At 39.1% G+C, this 16,593-nt stretch overlaps 1 protein-coding gene across 2 annotated transcripts in view; it reads left to right on the plus strand.

The window, feature by feature from the left end:
• The window catches only part of LOC126175863 (E3 ubiquitin-protein ligase Ubr3), a 281,912-nt gene that overhangs the window by 224,854 nt on the left and 40,465 nt on the right, over positions 1-16,593 (plus strand). For both annotated transcript variants that reach the window (XM_049922876.1, XM_049922877.1), the window contains 2 exons: positions 679-893; positions 1,698-1,885. In XM_049922876.1, the coding sequence (XP_049778833.1) occupies positions 679-893; positions 1,698-1,885 (403 nt within the window). The remainder of the gene's footprint in view (positions 1-678; positions 894-1,697; positions 1,886-16,593) is intronic.

The following is a 16,593-nucleotide window of genomic DNA, read 5'->3' on the forward strand; positions in this document are numbered from 1 at the left end:
ATGTTGAAACACTTAGCTTCAACTATTGCTGAAGCATGTTCACACAACTGAATGTTGAAACACTTGGCTAAAGGAAGAAAAATGTACCACATAATTTTTGTGGTGTGATCCCATAGAACCAACTTTAGGTTAGTAATGCTGTTGTTCAGTTAAACATGAAGGACTTTGCTGTACCCCCTACTTAAATGTTGTGCCCCTCAATCTTGCCAGTCAAGTGGAAGGATGCCCCACTGCTACAAGTGAGATCTACAGCAAATGTTTCTTGTTCCAGAAGCATCCAGTATATGTTGGCTTCCTATTTACTGTGCTTGTGTAACAATTGAAATTTTAAAGTTTCTTTTACATTGTCTATCATTCCTATCTATGTACTGCCTTGCATTAAAACAGCTATAGCTGTTTGTAAGGACTGTATCCATATTGAATTGCCCTGTACTGGATTCAAACATTTCTCATCAAATGTGATTTGTTTGAATTTTTGTGTACCATAGCTAGTTGAAAATAATTGCAGCTGTTTCTGGTTTGTATTTATTTATTTGTGTGCTCTAGTTGTTAGTGTTGTTGAGAGGAACAAAATAATGTATGTTTATTGACCTTTGGTACCCACTGTTTGTTCTAATATTAAGCTGTCTTCTAACATATGCCTCAGAAAATATATTTTTCACTCTCCAATATTCACAGGAGGAGGATGACGGTTATTATCCATCCTATGTTTCTGTCAATGAAAGTATTATCTCATTGCTTCTCAAGCTGCATTCGCAGTTGTCAGGTACTCCTGATAGTTTTAATCCAGATGAAGTGGAAACACCAGAAATGGCAAAGAGCCGTATTGGCGATGGCCCAGTCTTTATTGGGAAACTTTTACGCAGAATAGCAGCATTGGATACTCTATGCAGGTAAGTTCTTGTTACTCTTAACTGCCTTCTGCGATAGTAAAGTTAACACTAGTCAGGGTTGTTCAGTTTGAGAACTCTGAAAAATGAGGTGATGCCTTCACATTCTTATAATTCAGTCATATGATAATCATTGAGAAAACAAATTATGTGGGCGCATGAACCTAGACACTATTTGTCTCACATTAAAACATATTTACGTGAATAGTTAGATACTTTGGGTAGCAGAATAAATTTTACTGTAGTATGTATGAAATGAGGAGAGAAGCTAATTGCCATTTTGAATGATGATGCTGTTCTTATTATTGTTAATTCCAATGAAAATGTTTTCCCTGTCTTGTAATTTGTAATTATTTACCCATATTGTTCATAAATAGGATTTCCACTCTTTGTTATTGAAGCCTAATAGTGTGCATAAGTTGTATTAATGAAGTAATACAATGTATAATGGGGTTAATTTCTTTTCAAACAATCTTCACACTTTAATTTTTATATATTCAAATTTTATATAGCTTCAAGAGCAATTCTGATTACTTCAACAGTTCACATCTCATTTTAATTCCAAAAGATGCTGTGACTGAAAAGGGTCACAACTTTTGAATACACACAATATTTTAATCAGTTTTCTTCAAACAAAGTATTTCTTTCAATTGTTGCTACTTGTGCCTTACAGATGTTGTGTACTACAAATGCAACAAATTTGCAAAAAAATTAGATGCTTCATTTGTCTGTTGATGCTGATTGTGTGTTTGAAATTTGACAAATAGACATCAAGATAAAAATTATAGCTTTATTTTTCCAATGCAGAGAAAATATTAGAGAGACACGTAATCAGATTTGGCCTCAAAAGGAAGAAGAGCGAGAAGCAGCAATAAAAGCACAAGAAGCAAAAGAAAGAGAGGAGAGGAGACGAAGGGCAAAGGAAAGACAGCAGAAGCTGATGGCAGAATTTGCAACAAAACAGAAGCAGTTCATGGAACGTGCAATGGAAACAGGTATGAATTGAAACCAAAATCAGGAAAACATTGTTTATCTTCATACATCTGTACGTGGGTCTCACAACAAATTTTTTTGTTCTTGAAGGTGTCTTCTGAACATTTACCTCAGAAAAGCCAAGACAACTTTTTATTTAATTATGTAGTATAAATAGAATAAAATGTAATCTGGCAATTTTTTTTTTGAGTTTCGTTAGGTGCACGTGATTCAAAATGAGCTAGAAAAACTTTAATTGCCTGTGCTGCATTTCAATTTTTTATTTTTTTATTATTATTCATCTGATGTACAAAATATGGCAGTAATTGAAACATGTTGCGTGAAACGTTCTAAGCAAGTTGGTCAATATAAGAATATCTACAAAATTGTTAAGGCTTATGTGGCCACTTGTTGACAAATTGCCTGTCAGCTTCTGTCTCAGGTTCATTGGCTGATGTTTATTTCATGATTTTTCTGACTTTTCCCATCACAAGTGGACGGCATTGTCAAAATTTCACCCTCCATTGCTGGCCATGGGAGGGAGTTGGGCTCATGTATGGAAATTATATGTATTGGCACACCAATATCCAGCTCTTCATAGTCATTATTACTGTGGTTGTAGCCTCGATGCTTGCAACGGTCATTCACTGCAGTGCAGAATCCAGGATCCATGTACCACGAGGCTTTCTTCTTTCTTTTTGGAGCTACTGTCATGTTTGAATTTTATATAGCTTTCCTGAGCAAGCGTGTGTGACAGCTCTTCTCTTGAGCAAGAACTTCTGTGTCAGCGAATTTTTCTATGTGGTTTGTCTTGCACAGTGCATGCTCTGCCACATTCAATTTCTCCATCTGTCCCAGCGTGCAATGCCCCTTATATTCGGTGATGCTGGTGTTGATTGACCATCCAGTCATTCCAACAAATACTTTTCCACATGTAAATGGTATGCAATATATTCCTAACATTGTAAATAGGTTCCTTTTCTCCTTTGCCGATCTGAGAAGCTCTTTGGCCTTCTTTGTTGGTTTATAAATACCATGACAGAAAAAAAACAACACCAAGGAGTATTTATGCATTGTAAAACTTGGTAGGCATGTTTCTACATCTGAAAGATGTCTACTCAAATTTTGGACCAATCACATAAGAGTGGCGCTAGTAGTGCCACTATGAAGATGAAGATGCAAATCAGGTTTGCTTTAAATACATGCTGTAAAGGTCATGAGTGGTAGTTACCTTTCAGATTGGAAGTGGTGAGTCAAGAATGCCAGTAAGGTGACAGACGCCTTTATCAACACTTCACCGAGTTTGAACCAGATAGTGTAATAGGGCTTCGAGAATCTAGATGTTCCTTCTGGAATAGTGCAGAAAGACTTTACAGCGGTGGTCACAAGAATGTACGGTCACAAGAAAACCGGTCTCTGGACAGCCACATGGCACTATTGAGAGAGAGGACCAACATGTTCAGTGTTTGACTTTGGTGCATTACACCGCATCTGAGGCAGCAATTTTAGCAGCAGTTGGCACCACAGTGTCACTACGAACTGTTACAAATCAGTTACTTCAAGGATCGGCTCTGAGCCAGTAGCCCGGTAGCGTGCATTCCACTAACCCCAAACCACTGCCGTTGCAATTTCAGTGGTGTCAAGCGAGACCTCACTGAGAGCAGAGTGGAGGTCTGTTGTGTTTTCTGATGAAAGCCTCAGTGCCAGTGAGGGCTTTGTGTTGGTTAGGAGAAGGCCAGTTGAGGGCCTGTAATCAACCTGGCCGCATGCTAGACACACTGTATCTACAACTTGCGTTATAGTCAGGGGTGCTATTTCGAATGACAGCAGGAGTGCTCTCATGATTATCCCACACACCCTGACTGCAAATTCGTACATCAGTCTGCTGCGCAGAGTGGCCGCGCGGTTTGAGGCACTGTGTCATGGATTATGTGGCCCCTCCTGCCAGAGTTTGAGTCCTCCCTCAGGCATGGATGTGTGTGTTGTTCTTAGCATAAGTTGGTTCAAGTAGTGTGTAAGTCTTGCAACCTATGACCTCAGCAGTTTGGTCCTTTAGGAATTCACACACATTTGAACATTCGTACATCGGTCTGGTGGTTAGTCACTAGGTCTATCTCCAATTGAGCACATATGGGACATCATCAAACAACTACTCCAAGTATCATCCACAAAGAGCATTAACAGTCCCTGTATTGACTAACCAAGAATGACAGGTATTGCACTCCATCGCACAAACTGACATCTGGAAACTACAAAACAGACTGTGTGCATGTCTGCATACTTGCATTCAAGATTACCAGCTATTAATGTTCCAGCAGTTCACATTTGCAATGACTTATCTGGTACTTCCATTAACCTGTGATACCTTGCAATGTTAATCATTTAAATATGTTACCTAGACAGATGTATTACCAAAATTTCCTTACTCTAAATGAATTATTTTTAGGTCTTACAGTTTTTTTCTGTCAGTGTAATCTTTATGTGGTGTTTGCACAATATGTGGTCAATTTTGTCCATCACTCTGGGAATGTATGGAAGAAAGTCTGTACGTGACATTTATTTTTCCAATGTTTCACTTTGCAGAGTGTTTGATTCTGTGATACTTATTATATAGTAGTGGGAATCCGTTGCTACTTGGATCCCTTTCTAGGTGTTGCATCTCATGTCTGAGGTGCTGCAGCTCACATATACATCTCACTCACTTTATGGGCTTATTAATAATTCCTTTTTTGGCTCAAGTGGTGATTTGACAGTTTGTGCTGGTATAGGTCCGTATGTGTCAGTTTTCAATATACCTTGTGTCTCAGGTTTTCCCCATCCTTTATGACCAGAACTTTTAGAAAGGATAGTTGTTGCTCCTTCTCTACCTCTATTGTAAATTTTATGTTGGCATGGAGGTTGTTCAGGTGTTCTTGGAAGTCTCGGAGCTGTTCTTCACCGTGGTTCCATACAACAAAGGTATCATTAATATATCTGTACCACTCCTTAGGTTTGCAAGGTGCCCAAGTTCAGCACCTGTGCTTTGAAGTGTCCCATGAAGAAGCAGGTAACCACGGGACTGAGTGGACTACTCATGGCGACTCCTTCCCAGTGTTCGTAGAAGTTTCCATTCCACCTGTAGTAGCTCATGGTGAGACATGCATGAAAGAGCTAGGTGATGTTTTGTGGGGCAGATGAAACTGATATACTTCAGTAAATCATTGAGTGGCACTTAAGTAAACAAAGAAACAACATCAAAGCTGACTGGGATGTTGTTTGGTCCAAATTTCAGTTTCTTTGGCTTCTCAATGGAGTGTCCCGAATCCTTTACATATGAGTCAGTCTTTCCCAGGTGGAGCAGAGAGGCCAAGTGTTTGCCAGTTTATATGTTGGTGAAGAGCACTAACAGTCTTAGTGGATCATTAATGAGTCTTTGATAATTCATACAACCAAAATTATAGGTAATCTGTGTTGTGCAGGTGCCTCTGTATGCCGGCCGTGGTGGCTGAGCAGTTCTAGGCGCTACAGTCTGGAACCACGCGACCACTACGGTTGCAGGTTCGAATCCTGCCTTGGGCATGGATGTCCTTAGGTTAGTTAGGTTTAAGTAGTTCTAAGTTCTAGGGGACTGATGACCTCAGAAGTTAAGTCCCATAGTGCTCAGAGCCATTTGAACCTCTGTATGTCCGCCAAGAGAGAAGATACCTTATTTAAACAAATCATCTTCCATGTTATATTCTGCATTAAATTTGCACTTAATTTTCAGTATGTCATCAGATCTAATAGGTCAAGGTCTTCTACCCCTAATTTTCATTCTTCATTATGGTCATATTTCCCGTATCGCCAGGTAGTTCTAATATACTTTTGTCGGCATTGAGACTCGTGATAGCTTGTAACTCTTCTTTCTTCTTGTTGCAAGCAGGTGGTTTTGCTTGGCACAGTATCCGGACAGGTCACGTATGTATTTCCCCAGCCCTTTCGCAAATAAGGGTCAGATAAACACCTTGGTATTAGCAGTGATATCCTCCAGAGATATATTTCTCAGGATGTCAATGAAATTACCTCCTTTTTGAAGAATGTAGACTGCTCCTCTTTGGGCAGTTGGCATTCACTCAGGTTGACCACTGTGTGTGACATGTTGGATATGGCCTTGTCAGCAGTTGAGTTCATTGTGCATGCTGATGTTGTTGATTTATTCCAGTTGTCTCAATGGATGCTGCTACTTAGTAGATTGAAAATGTCCAAAAGTTCCTCATCTTTTATTGCCAAGTATCTCTGTGTTACACGAGTTCGCACAAATAAAAGCTCATTCCAGTCTGCCAGAGATACGATGTGCTAGACCGGTGATGATTAGATGCTTATATTTCAGAAACTTTGATGTGGCCCCTTCATCCCAGCATGTGACCGAAAGCCGAGAGGGCATCAATTATGCTTTCTTCTTCTGTTGTTGGTCAAGGTGTTGGTACAGTCTGCAAATCTTCTCCCTGTAGATTGAGGCTTTCTTGGCCATTTGTTTACAAATTGCCTGTTGGCATTGTTTTCTGGTCAGAAAACTCGTCAAGCAGAGTTAAGCTGAAAAGCCAAAGGCAATTTATCAGAAAATCTGCCTGAAATTGTTTGGTAATTTGAAAATTTGGAGGTGGTGACAGGATGGGGGAAGGGAAAACTGTTTGGTTAAGAGTTTGGGGCCAGTGGGTTACCACAGATTGAGGGTAGGATGATTACAGGAGCGACAGATGTGTTGCAAGGATAACTCCCATCTGAGTAGTTCTGAGAAGCTAGTGGTGGAGGAAAGGATCGAGATAGCCCAGGTTGCGAAGCAGGCATTGAAATTGAGAATGTTATGTTCGGTTGCATGTTGTGCCATTGGATGGTAAATTTTGTTCTTGGTAACAGTTTGATGGTGATCATTCATCCTGGTGGACAGCTTGGTGGGTATTCAATCCAACATAAAGAGCTGTGCAGTGTTTGCAGCAGAGTTGGTAAATGACATGGTTGTTTTCACAGGTAGCCACACCCATGATGAGATAGGATAATCCTGTACAGGACTGGAGTAGGAGGTGCTTGGTGGGTAGATTGGCCAGTTATTGCATCGTGATACAGGATTTGGGGTGGACATAATTAAAATAGAGGCATTTCTCATTGTGCCGGGGTCTTCTCACGAAATTTCAATCACCAGCTTTCTCCTCTGAATATGAAAATATTTTGTTGATGCCAATATACACAGGGAGAAATGGATAATTATAATAAAATAAGGAAAATCAGAGCTCGCACAGAAGAAATTGGTGTTCATTTTTTCTGTGCGTTATTAGAGTGTGGAGTAACAGACGGTTATTGTGAGGGTAGTTCGATGAAATCTCTACCAGACACTCACGTGTGATTTGCAGAGTGGCTATATAGATGTAGATGGGCCTTCCACAGGTATATGATCCTAGCAAGGGGATGATAGTGGAAGTGGTACAGGAATGGCCAAAGATGTGTAGGTTGGGTGGGTGATAGAACACTACCGCTTTAGGAGGGGGCATTCTATTGTGGAGCTATAAGAGCACTTCACGCAAATTGTTCTACAGCATTAACTCGTCATTATTCCTCTCCATGCACAGCATGACAGTTGCCAGCATAAACATTGACCATATCAGGGAGTATATAAGACCTAACATCATATTCAGAATCAGAGATAAGATGTCCGCCGCAACGGTTTCCCTGTGAAACGGCTCCTGACTTAGGTGTCGTTTTCTTCGAGAATAAATTGTTAGTGACTGACAGCATTTGAAGTCCCATAAACTTAAAGCATTTAGTAGTACAATACCTTATGAGTTAGATTCTTAGACTTCGTGAACTACATAAAGAACATCAATAAAATTTTGAGGTGATTTCGCTCACCATATAAGTGAAGCAGCAGCTGATGGTTGAGCATTTGTCACATTCCACAACTTCAACAGCCACTTTGCATCAAATGCTATGCACAGCGGCAGCAGCAGCTAGGACACGTTGGCACTGTGTCAGGATCTGCTGGCCGCCAGCTATCTTTTCTGCCAGTCACGTGCATTGCTGAGGATATCAGCCGGCAGCATCTTATTGAGAAAATTCTAGAGGCAGGCACCAAAAACAGTGTGTTTCCTTGTGGCAAACACTGAAGCCAGAAGACAATGCCATGTCACAGCAAGTGAATGCTAGAGTCTCCACAACTGTGCCAATGTACGATGTAACACGGGATATTCACCTACCATTGGTTATGGTTGTGGAATCACCTGAGGAATTCTACCATGACATCAACAATTTCCTCCAAGAGACAAAGAAAGTTTCTGCTGCCGTAACAAATGAACTGACCCAGAAAGTGTCCAAATTGGCCACATTTTGGTCCAGGTTGCTTGGTCATTTACGAGAACTGTGAGAGAAGACTGAAAGATTACCTCAAGAAACCTCTAAATCAGATTTGTGAGCACTGAAATCCGCTGGTTGAGCTTCTAGAGCAGAAGAACTTCAAGGTGACAGAAAAAGTGAGTAGTCTATTTCTTCGTATGCTGCTGTCGCAGCCTCGCAAAAACCCAAGCTAAGTACAACAGCTAAGATAAAAATTAAAAAAAAAACTCTTTCTTAGGTCCAACAAGAACAAGGATGCCAAAGATATAAAGAAGAAACTTTCTGATGTAGTAAATCCAAAGACAGACAAGATTAGGATCAAATCAATCCAGACAGCCAGTAGTGTTGTCATAGTCTAAACAGAGAATGATGATTAGTGCAAAAACTTCAGGGAAAACTAAATCAGATACACAGTGTTAAATGTGAACCACCAAACAGGAAGAGGTCTCTGCTAATTGTGTGCAGTGTGCCCAAGGAAGTGAACAAGAATGAACTTCTTAAAGAAATTTGAGCTTAACTTGTCTGAGCACATGCAAAAGAAGGAAATTGAAGAAGAGATACAACTGACATTCTGAATCCGACCACAAAAGAGAGCCTATGTCAGTCACATAATGGAAATTACTCCTCTTTTCAAAAGTTTCTGCAGCAAAAAGAAAAGGTGTATATCAGTTTCCATGCTCTAGGAATGAATGATTACGTGGACATGCCAGAATGTTATAAATGCTGTAACTGAGGTCACACAAAGAAATCTGTAAGTGTATGGAGCAAGTATGCTCTCGCTGTAGAGCAGAGGGCCACCAGAAAAGTGCATGCACAACAATCGGTGAGACACGTGTCTGCATCCCTTGTTGCAACAGGAACTGAAAATATGACTCACCTGCAACTCAAACACCTGTTAAAGCTCGGAATAACTAGAACAGACTATGGATACATCTAAAATACAAACAAACATATGATCAACTCATTATTAAATATGTGTAAATCAAGTAACAGAAGACACATTGCACAGGAGATGGAAGCACAAGACCCCATTGATAGTAGCCAAGAACAGGCGTTGTGACGTAGCCTGACGTCTTCAACGTGGGATTATATTGCCTGGAAGAGGAGTGTCACATTGTGACAACAATCCAACAACAGTCACTAAAGACTTTATTGAGAAGCAGCATTTTAACTTCATGAATTCCATAGACATGATACCACAGGAGATATTAGAGACAGCAACAGTAAAGAACTTATTAGACTGTTTCTTAAATGGGTAAAAATCCAGACAAAGTTGTGTTGCATAATAAATGAATTTGAGCTACAGAAATTTTGTGCAAATGAAGCAGAATATTCAGGAAGCTTAAACATAGGCAGTGTAACTCACAATGACCTGTGCTCAAGTCTAGGAGACCCTTCATCACCAGATGAATTTCATAAAATTTGTTTGGGGAGAGACTATGTGGGGAACACCTGTATCAATTCAAGTTGTGGGGGCTGCTGGCAGAAGTGATGTTTCTGATGCCACAATGCGTGCAGTGGGAAACTTTCCATCTAGTCAGCTGATAGACCTGATGCCAAATCTACATGGAGATCCTGCCAAATAGTACGAGATGGAATCCAAACTTTTTGGGACTGGTGCTGCCATCTGGAAAGTAGGAGTAGTAGATCTTTGCACTGTTAGGTGGTGAGAGCTGCATATCTGATGAGTCAGTGTACGGAGTGGCATTCAGCTGGGAGGAAGTATTGCATGTCCACAGTGATTTCTGTAATACTCCGTGTTTGGTGTGTGGCAGTTTTACGATGGATCCACTAACAGAACAGTGCATGTGTATCAAATTCTGTGTGAATCTTGGGAAAAGTGCTACGGAGACCCTTGCAATGATTCAACAAGTGTTTGGGAGACAGAGCATGAGCCGTACGCGTGTGTTTGAGTGACATACTTGGTTCAGGGCCGGCCGTACAGACGTCAAAGATGATGCTCACATTGAAGAGCATGATCATTGTTTCCTTTGATACCAAGGGAATTGTGCACAAAGATTTCATCCTACCCAACCAAACAGTGAATTCCGTATACTACTGTGACGTTTTGCGACGGCTCCATGAAAACGTGCGGTGACGACAGCCCGAACTTGGCGTCAAGGGAACTGGCTGTTGCATCACAACAATGTGCCCTGTCACACGTCCTTGCTCACCAGGACCTTTTTGGCAAAAAACAACATGGCAGTTGTACCCCACTCACTGTACTTGCCAGATTTGGCACCTTACAACTTCGCGCTATTTCAAAAACTAAAATTCAAGTTGAAAGGCCATCGGTTCGACACTCTAGAGAGGATTCAAGAAGCATCGCTGGTGGTGCTGAACACCCTCAAAGAACAGGACTTCCAGAAAACATTTGACCAGTGGCAGAAGTGCTGGGACCTGTGTGTACGTGCAGATGGGAACTAATTCGAGGGTGATGGTGACCATTAGTCCAGAGGTAAGTTTTTCAACAGATGGCAGCACCCATCCTGAAAACGTTGGATAGCACCTCGTATGATAAATATGGTAGTGATGGTGACACTGCACCTGCAGTAGCAGCAGACACCCCTGCAGCTTTGACATCTTCTGCAGATCCTATCCTACCTCTGCGTGAAGTGGACTGTGGTGATTGTGGCAATACCGATGAGTATAAGAATCACAAAACAGTGAATTTCAGTAACAGTCAGGTCTTTCTATCAAATACAAAAAAAATTTTATATCATTTCGAGCCCCACTAAATATTCAGTTACACACAGACAAAGTTTGTAATAATTTAGAAGTTAATGTCCAGTTAAGTCGTTTGGAGGATCCTGTTTTTCTACCGGTTATTCTTAGACATGTTATCAGAGTAGGTCATCCTATAGAGACATCTGTTACATATTCTGCACCTGGGGCATAAAACAGGATTCTTCTGAGAGTAAATAATTATAATTTGTGAACAGAGTTGAAACCATTATATGATCTCCTTCGGCAGACGTTCACGAGAAGAAATGAATCATTCAGTACTGAGCTTTTATATGTTTATTTTGTAAAAGCATATGGATGTGTTGTCTTCCACCCAGCCCTCCCCTGTGCAAAGTGCTTTGTTCACACTCAAAACACATTTAAGGATAAAAATATTATAGATAAATGCTGTGTGAAATAAACTGGCTATGACTGATATATGAAAATTAATCAAGCTTATCCATTACGGATATTTTAGAACCTGTGGCTGTTAATTGAATGTAAATAAGTTACCTAAAACAGCAACCAGTCACTTTTTTGAATAATTATGTTTTATTCCATGAACCAGTTTTCGAACCTTCTCAGGTTCATCTTCAGATGGTTTCTTTAGGTTACATCATTATTTTTAGCATAATACTGGATGCTCACTCTGTGACAAGGAGGAGGAACACACTATAATATATTGCCATGACTATTGTTTATCTGACGATACAGGTGTAAATTTAGTTTTTTACTTACTACGACAATATGGGTGGCTTTGTTAGTGTCCATCTGTCTGCTTCCATTTTGATGGTTAGTTGGTATATCACTTCACGCACTTTGACAGAAAATTTGCCAGCAGGCAGCATGTGTTGTCCAATTGTTGCTTGTAATAAAGATCTTCACAAAAAGATATGGCATAGGCCTACTTTGAACAGAGATGTAATTTGTTCTTTTTTTCATATATTAAAGGCAATATAAGGGCAAATATTTTAATCAGGCTGGTGATAACATAAAAGTACAGAATAAAATAAATAAATAAATGAGTTCAACAAGAACAAACTTCAAGTGATATGATGTCTTATTCCTGTTCATATATTAACGTGTAATATAGTCAGATCCCTTAATTGGACAGGTAGGTTAGTAAATTTAAAGAGGGAAATGGATAGGTTAAAGTTATATATAGTGGGAATTAGTGAAGTTCGGTGGCAGGAGGAACAAGACTTGGTCAGGCGAATACAGGGTTATAAATACAAAATCAAATAGGGGTAATGCAGGAGTAGGTTTAATAATGAATAACAAAATAGGAGTGCGGGTAAGCTACTACAAACAGCATAGTGAACGCATTATTGTGGCCAAAATAGACACGAAGCCCACGCCTACTACAGTAGTACAAGTTTATATGCCAACTAGCTCTGCAGACGATGAAGAAATTGAAGAAATGTATGATGAAATAAAAGAAATTATTCAGATAGTGTAGGGAGACAAAAATTTAATAGTCATGGGTGACTGGAATTCGGTAGTAGGAAAAGGGAGAGAAGGAAACGTAGTAGGTGAATATGGATTGGGGGGAAGAAGAGAAAGAGGAAGCCGCCTGGTAGAATTTTGCACAGAGCACAACTTAATCATAGCTAACACTTGGTTCAAGAATCATAAAAGGAGGTTGTATACATGGAAGAAGCCTGGAGATACTGACAGGCTTCAGATAGATTATATAATGGTAAAACAGAGATTTAGGAACCAGGTTTTAAATTGTAAGACATTTCCAGGGACAGATGTGGACTCTGACCACAATCTATTGGTTATGACCTGTAGATTAAAACTGAAGAAACTGCAAAAAGGTGGGAATTTAAGGAGATGGGACCTGGATAAACTGAAAGAACCAGAGGTTGTACAGAGTTTCAGGGAGAGCGTAAGGGAACAATTGACAGGAATGGGGGAAAGAAATACAGTAGAAGAAGAATGGATAGCTTTGAGGGATGAAGTAGTGAAGGCAGCAGAGGATAAAGTAGGTAAAATGATGAGGGCTGGTAGAAATCCTTGGGTAACAGAAGAAATATTGAACTTAATTGATGAAAGGAGAAAATATAAAAATGCAGTAAATGAAGAAGGCAAAAAGGAATACAAACGTCTAAAAATGAGATCAACAGGAAGTGCAAAATGGCTAAGCAGGGATGGCTAGAGGACAAATGTAAGGATGTAGAGGCTTATCTCACCAGGGGTAAGATAGATACTGCCTACAGGAAAATTAAAGAGACCTTTGGAGAAAAGAGAACCACTTGTATGAATATTAAGAGCTAAGATGGAAACCCAGTTCTAAGCAAAGAAGGGAAAGCAGAAAGGTGGAAGGAGTATATAGAGGGTCTATACAAGGGCGATGTACGTGACGACAATATTATGGAAATGGTAAAGGATGTAGATGAAGATGAAGATGAAGATGAAATGAGAGATACGATACTGCGTGAAGAGTTTGACAGAGCACTGAAAGACCTGAGTCGAAACAAGGCCCCGGGAGTGAAGAACATTCCATTAGAACTACTGACAGCCTTGGGAGAGGCATTCCTGACTAAACTCTACCATCTGGTGAGCAAGATGTATGAGACGGGCGAAATACCCTCAGACTTCAAGAAGAATATAATAATCCCAAAGAAAGCAGGTGTTGACAGATGTGAAAATTACCGAACTATCAGTTTAATAAGTCACAGCTGCAAAATACTAACGCGAATTCTTTACAGACGAATGGAAAAATTAGTAGAAACCGTAGAAATATTGGAACACGTGAGGCAATACTGACCATACGACTTATCTTACAAGCTAGATTAAGGAAAGGCAAACCTACGTTTCTAGCATTTGTAGACTTAGAGAAAGCTTTTGACAATGTTGACTGGAATACTCTCTTTCAAATTCTGAAGGTGGCAGGGGTAAAATACAGGGAGCGAAAGGCTATTTACAATGTGCACAGAAACCAGATGGCAGTTATGAGAGTCGAGGGACATGAAAGGGAAGCAGTGGTTGGGAAGGGAGTGAGACAGAGTTGTAGCCTCTCTCCGATGTTATTCAATCTGTATATTGAGCAAACAGTAAAGGTAACAAAAGAAAAATTTGGAGTAGGTATTAAAATCCATGGAGAAGAAATAAAAACTATGAGGTTCGCCGATGACATTGTAGTTCTGTCAGAGACAGCAAAGGACTTGGAAGAGCAGTTGAACAGAATGGATAGTGTCTTGAAAGGAGGATATAAGATGGACATCAACAAAAGCAAAACAAGGATAATGGAATGTAGTCGAATTAAGTCAGGTGATGCTGAGGGAATTAGATTAGGAAATGAGACACTTAAAGGAGTAAAGGAGTTTTGCTATTTAGGGAGCACAATAACTGATGATGGTCGAAGTAGAGAGGATATAAAATGTAGACTGGCAATAGCAAGGAAAGTGTTTCTGAAGAAGAGAAATTTGTTAACATCGAGTATAGATTTAAGCGCCAGGAAGTCGTTTCTGAAAGTATTTGTATGGAGTGTAGCCATGCATGGAAGTGAAACATGGATGATAAATAGTTTGGACAAGAAGAGAATAGAAGCTTTTGAAATGTGGTGCTACAGAAGAATGCTGAAGATTAGATGGGTAGATCACATAACTAATGAGGAGGTATTGAGTAGGGTTGGGGAGAAGAGAAGTCTGTGGCACAACTCGACTAGAAGAAGGGATCCGTTGGTAGGACATGTTCTGAGGCATCAAGGGATCACCAATTTAGTATTGGAGAGCAGCGTGGAGGGTAAAAATCGTAGAGGGAGACCAAGAGATGAATACACTAAGCAGATTCAGAAGGATATAGGTTGCAGTAGTTACTGGGAGATGAAGAAGCTTGCACAGGATAGAGTAGCATGGAGAGCTGTATCAAACCAGTCTCAGGACTGAAGACCACAACAACATAGTCAATTTATAGCATATATTTTAATCAAGACTGACATTAACATGTATGCCCAAGAGTCAATAATACAGAGTTATCATATTTACAATGAGAGACAGCCATTTGTATGACCATGATCTTATATTTAAGTTTAAAATTTAAATAATAACAAATCAAAAAACTTATTTCTGTTCTTAGGTTAATATAATCTGTAATATTGGTAAGAATGGATTATATTTATTTTAGATAAGGTAATACGTATAAAAGTTACAGTGTTTGTAATGGACTAAAGCTGTTTGTATGACCATACAGTTTATATCTAAAACCAAGAACAAACGTTAAAGTGAACTGTTGACTTATTTTTGTTCTTGCATAATGTGATGTGAAATATTGGTAAAGGCAGATTCTGTTTGTTCCAGCTAGAAGTAACATGTATAAGAGTACTGATTTATTTTGACAGTAGAGGGCATTACCATTTAGAAACATAGCACAGGTTTTATTCTGTGGTAGCATATTTACATTGACACCAGTGTAGTTAGGATGTAAGGTGAGGGATTGGGGGTGGTGGTGGTGGGGGTGGCAAGGTGCTGTAGGGTTGGTTGACTGGATACTTGTTTTGAACTAGTAAATCTTCAAAGTTCTGAAGGAAAATTTTGTTTCTCAGTTCAGTTTGGTCGTTGAGTAAGTAGTCAGGTGCTATATTTGTGTAAATAAATATTTCAATTTCTGCAAGAAGGCCAAGTATAGTGCCTTTGTTGGCAAAATGTAGTATTTGGAGATTTTGTTCTGTGTTGTTTGCAGAATGATTGTGTTGGGCACGATGAGAGGCAAAGCTGGATTTATTCAGGTTGTTAAGATGGATTGCTTCTGTGTGTTCTTTAAATTTTGTTGTGAAGCTTCTACTGGTTTGTCCAAAGTAGAAGCTTGGACATAAGTTGCAAGTGAGCTTGTATACCTGACTTCTGATACTGCTGTATAGTAGTAGTTTGTAATAAGTAGGGACACGAAGATTTGGTGAAAATGATAATGTGAAAAATAATGCAAAATTATCTTTTAGTGAAGTAATGCAAACTCACTGATTTTTAAGAGATATTGCAAAATTTGTAATTTTGCCATATAAAAACGTTATAATTCTGAGGATGGCAGTTTACTAACAGTCATGACTAACAGCTACTGAATATTACAACTGCATTTTGTCTTCAACTCTCCTTAAAGCTGAGGATGTGTATAATTTTGAAATAACAAACTTGATGTGGCGACGAAAATACCATCAAATTTGGTAAAAAAAATCATCACGAAAAAATCAGATCTGTTGCAAAAGCACAAAATTTTGAAAAAAACATCAAATTTTACAAAAAAAAAAAGACACTGAATTTGGCAGTAAATGACAACGAAGAACACCACAGAATTTGGCAAAAATAAATAACACCAAAGTGGGCAAAAAAGTACCAAATTGGCAAAAAATCACAGCAAATTCATAAAAAAGGGTAATAAATATGCAAAACAAAAAATATCAACAAATTTGGCAAAAAATTACTCTGATTTTCCAAAAAAAACACACTTTGTCAAAAACACTGAATTTGACAAAAAATTACACTGAATGTAACAAAAAGTAACACCAAATTTGGCAAAAGTTTCAAATAATTTGGCAAAAATAACAAGTAACATTACAAAAATAACACCAAATTTTACTAAAAATAAAATCGAATTTGGCAAGAAATAACACTGACTTTGGCCACAAAATAAAATGATTTTTTCCTGTCCCTAGTAATAAGCACAT

Source organism: Schistocerca cancellata, chromosome 3 (assembly GCF_023864275.1).
Source record: "Schistocerca cancellata isolate TAMUIC-IGC-003103 chromosome 3, iqSchCanc2.1, whole genome shotgun sequence".
In the NCBI taxonomy this organism is placed as follows: domain Eukaryota; kingdom Metazoa; phylum Arthropoda; class Insecta; order Orthoptera; family Acrididae; genus Schistocerca; species Schistocerca cancellata.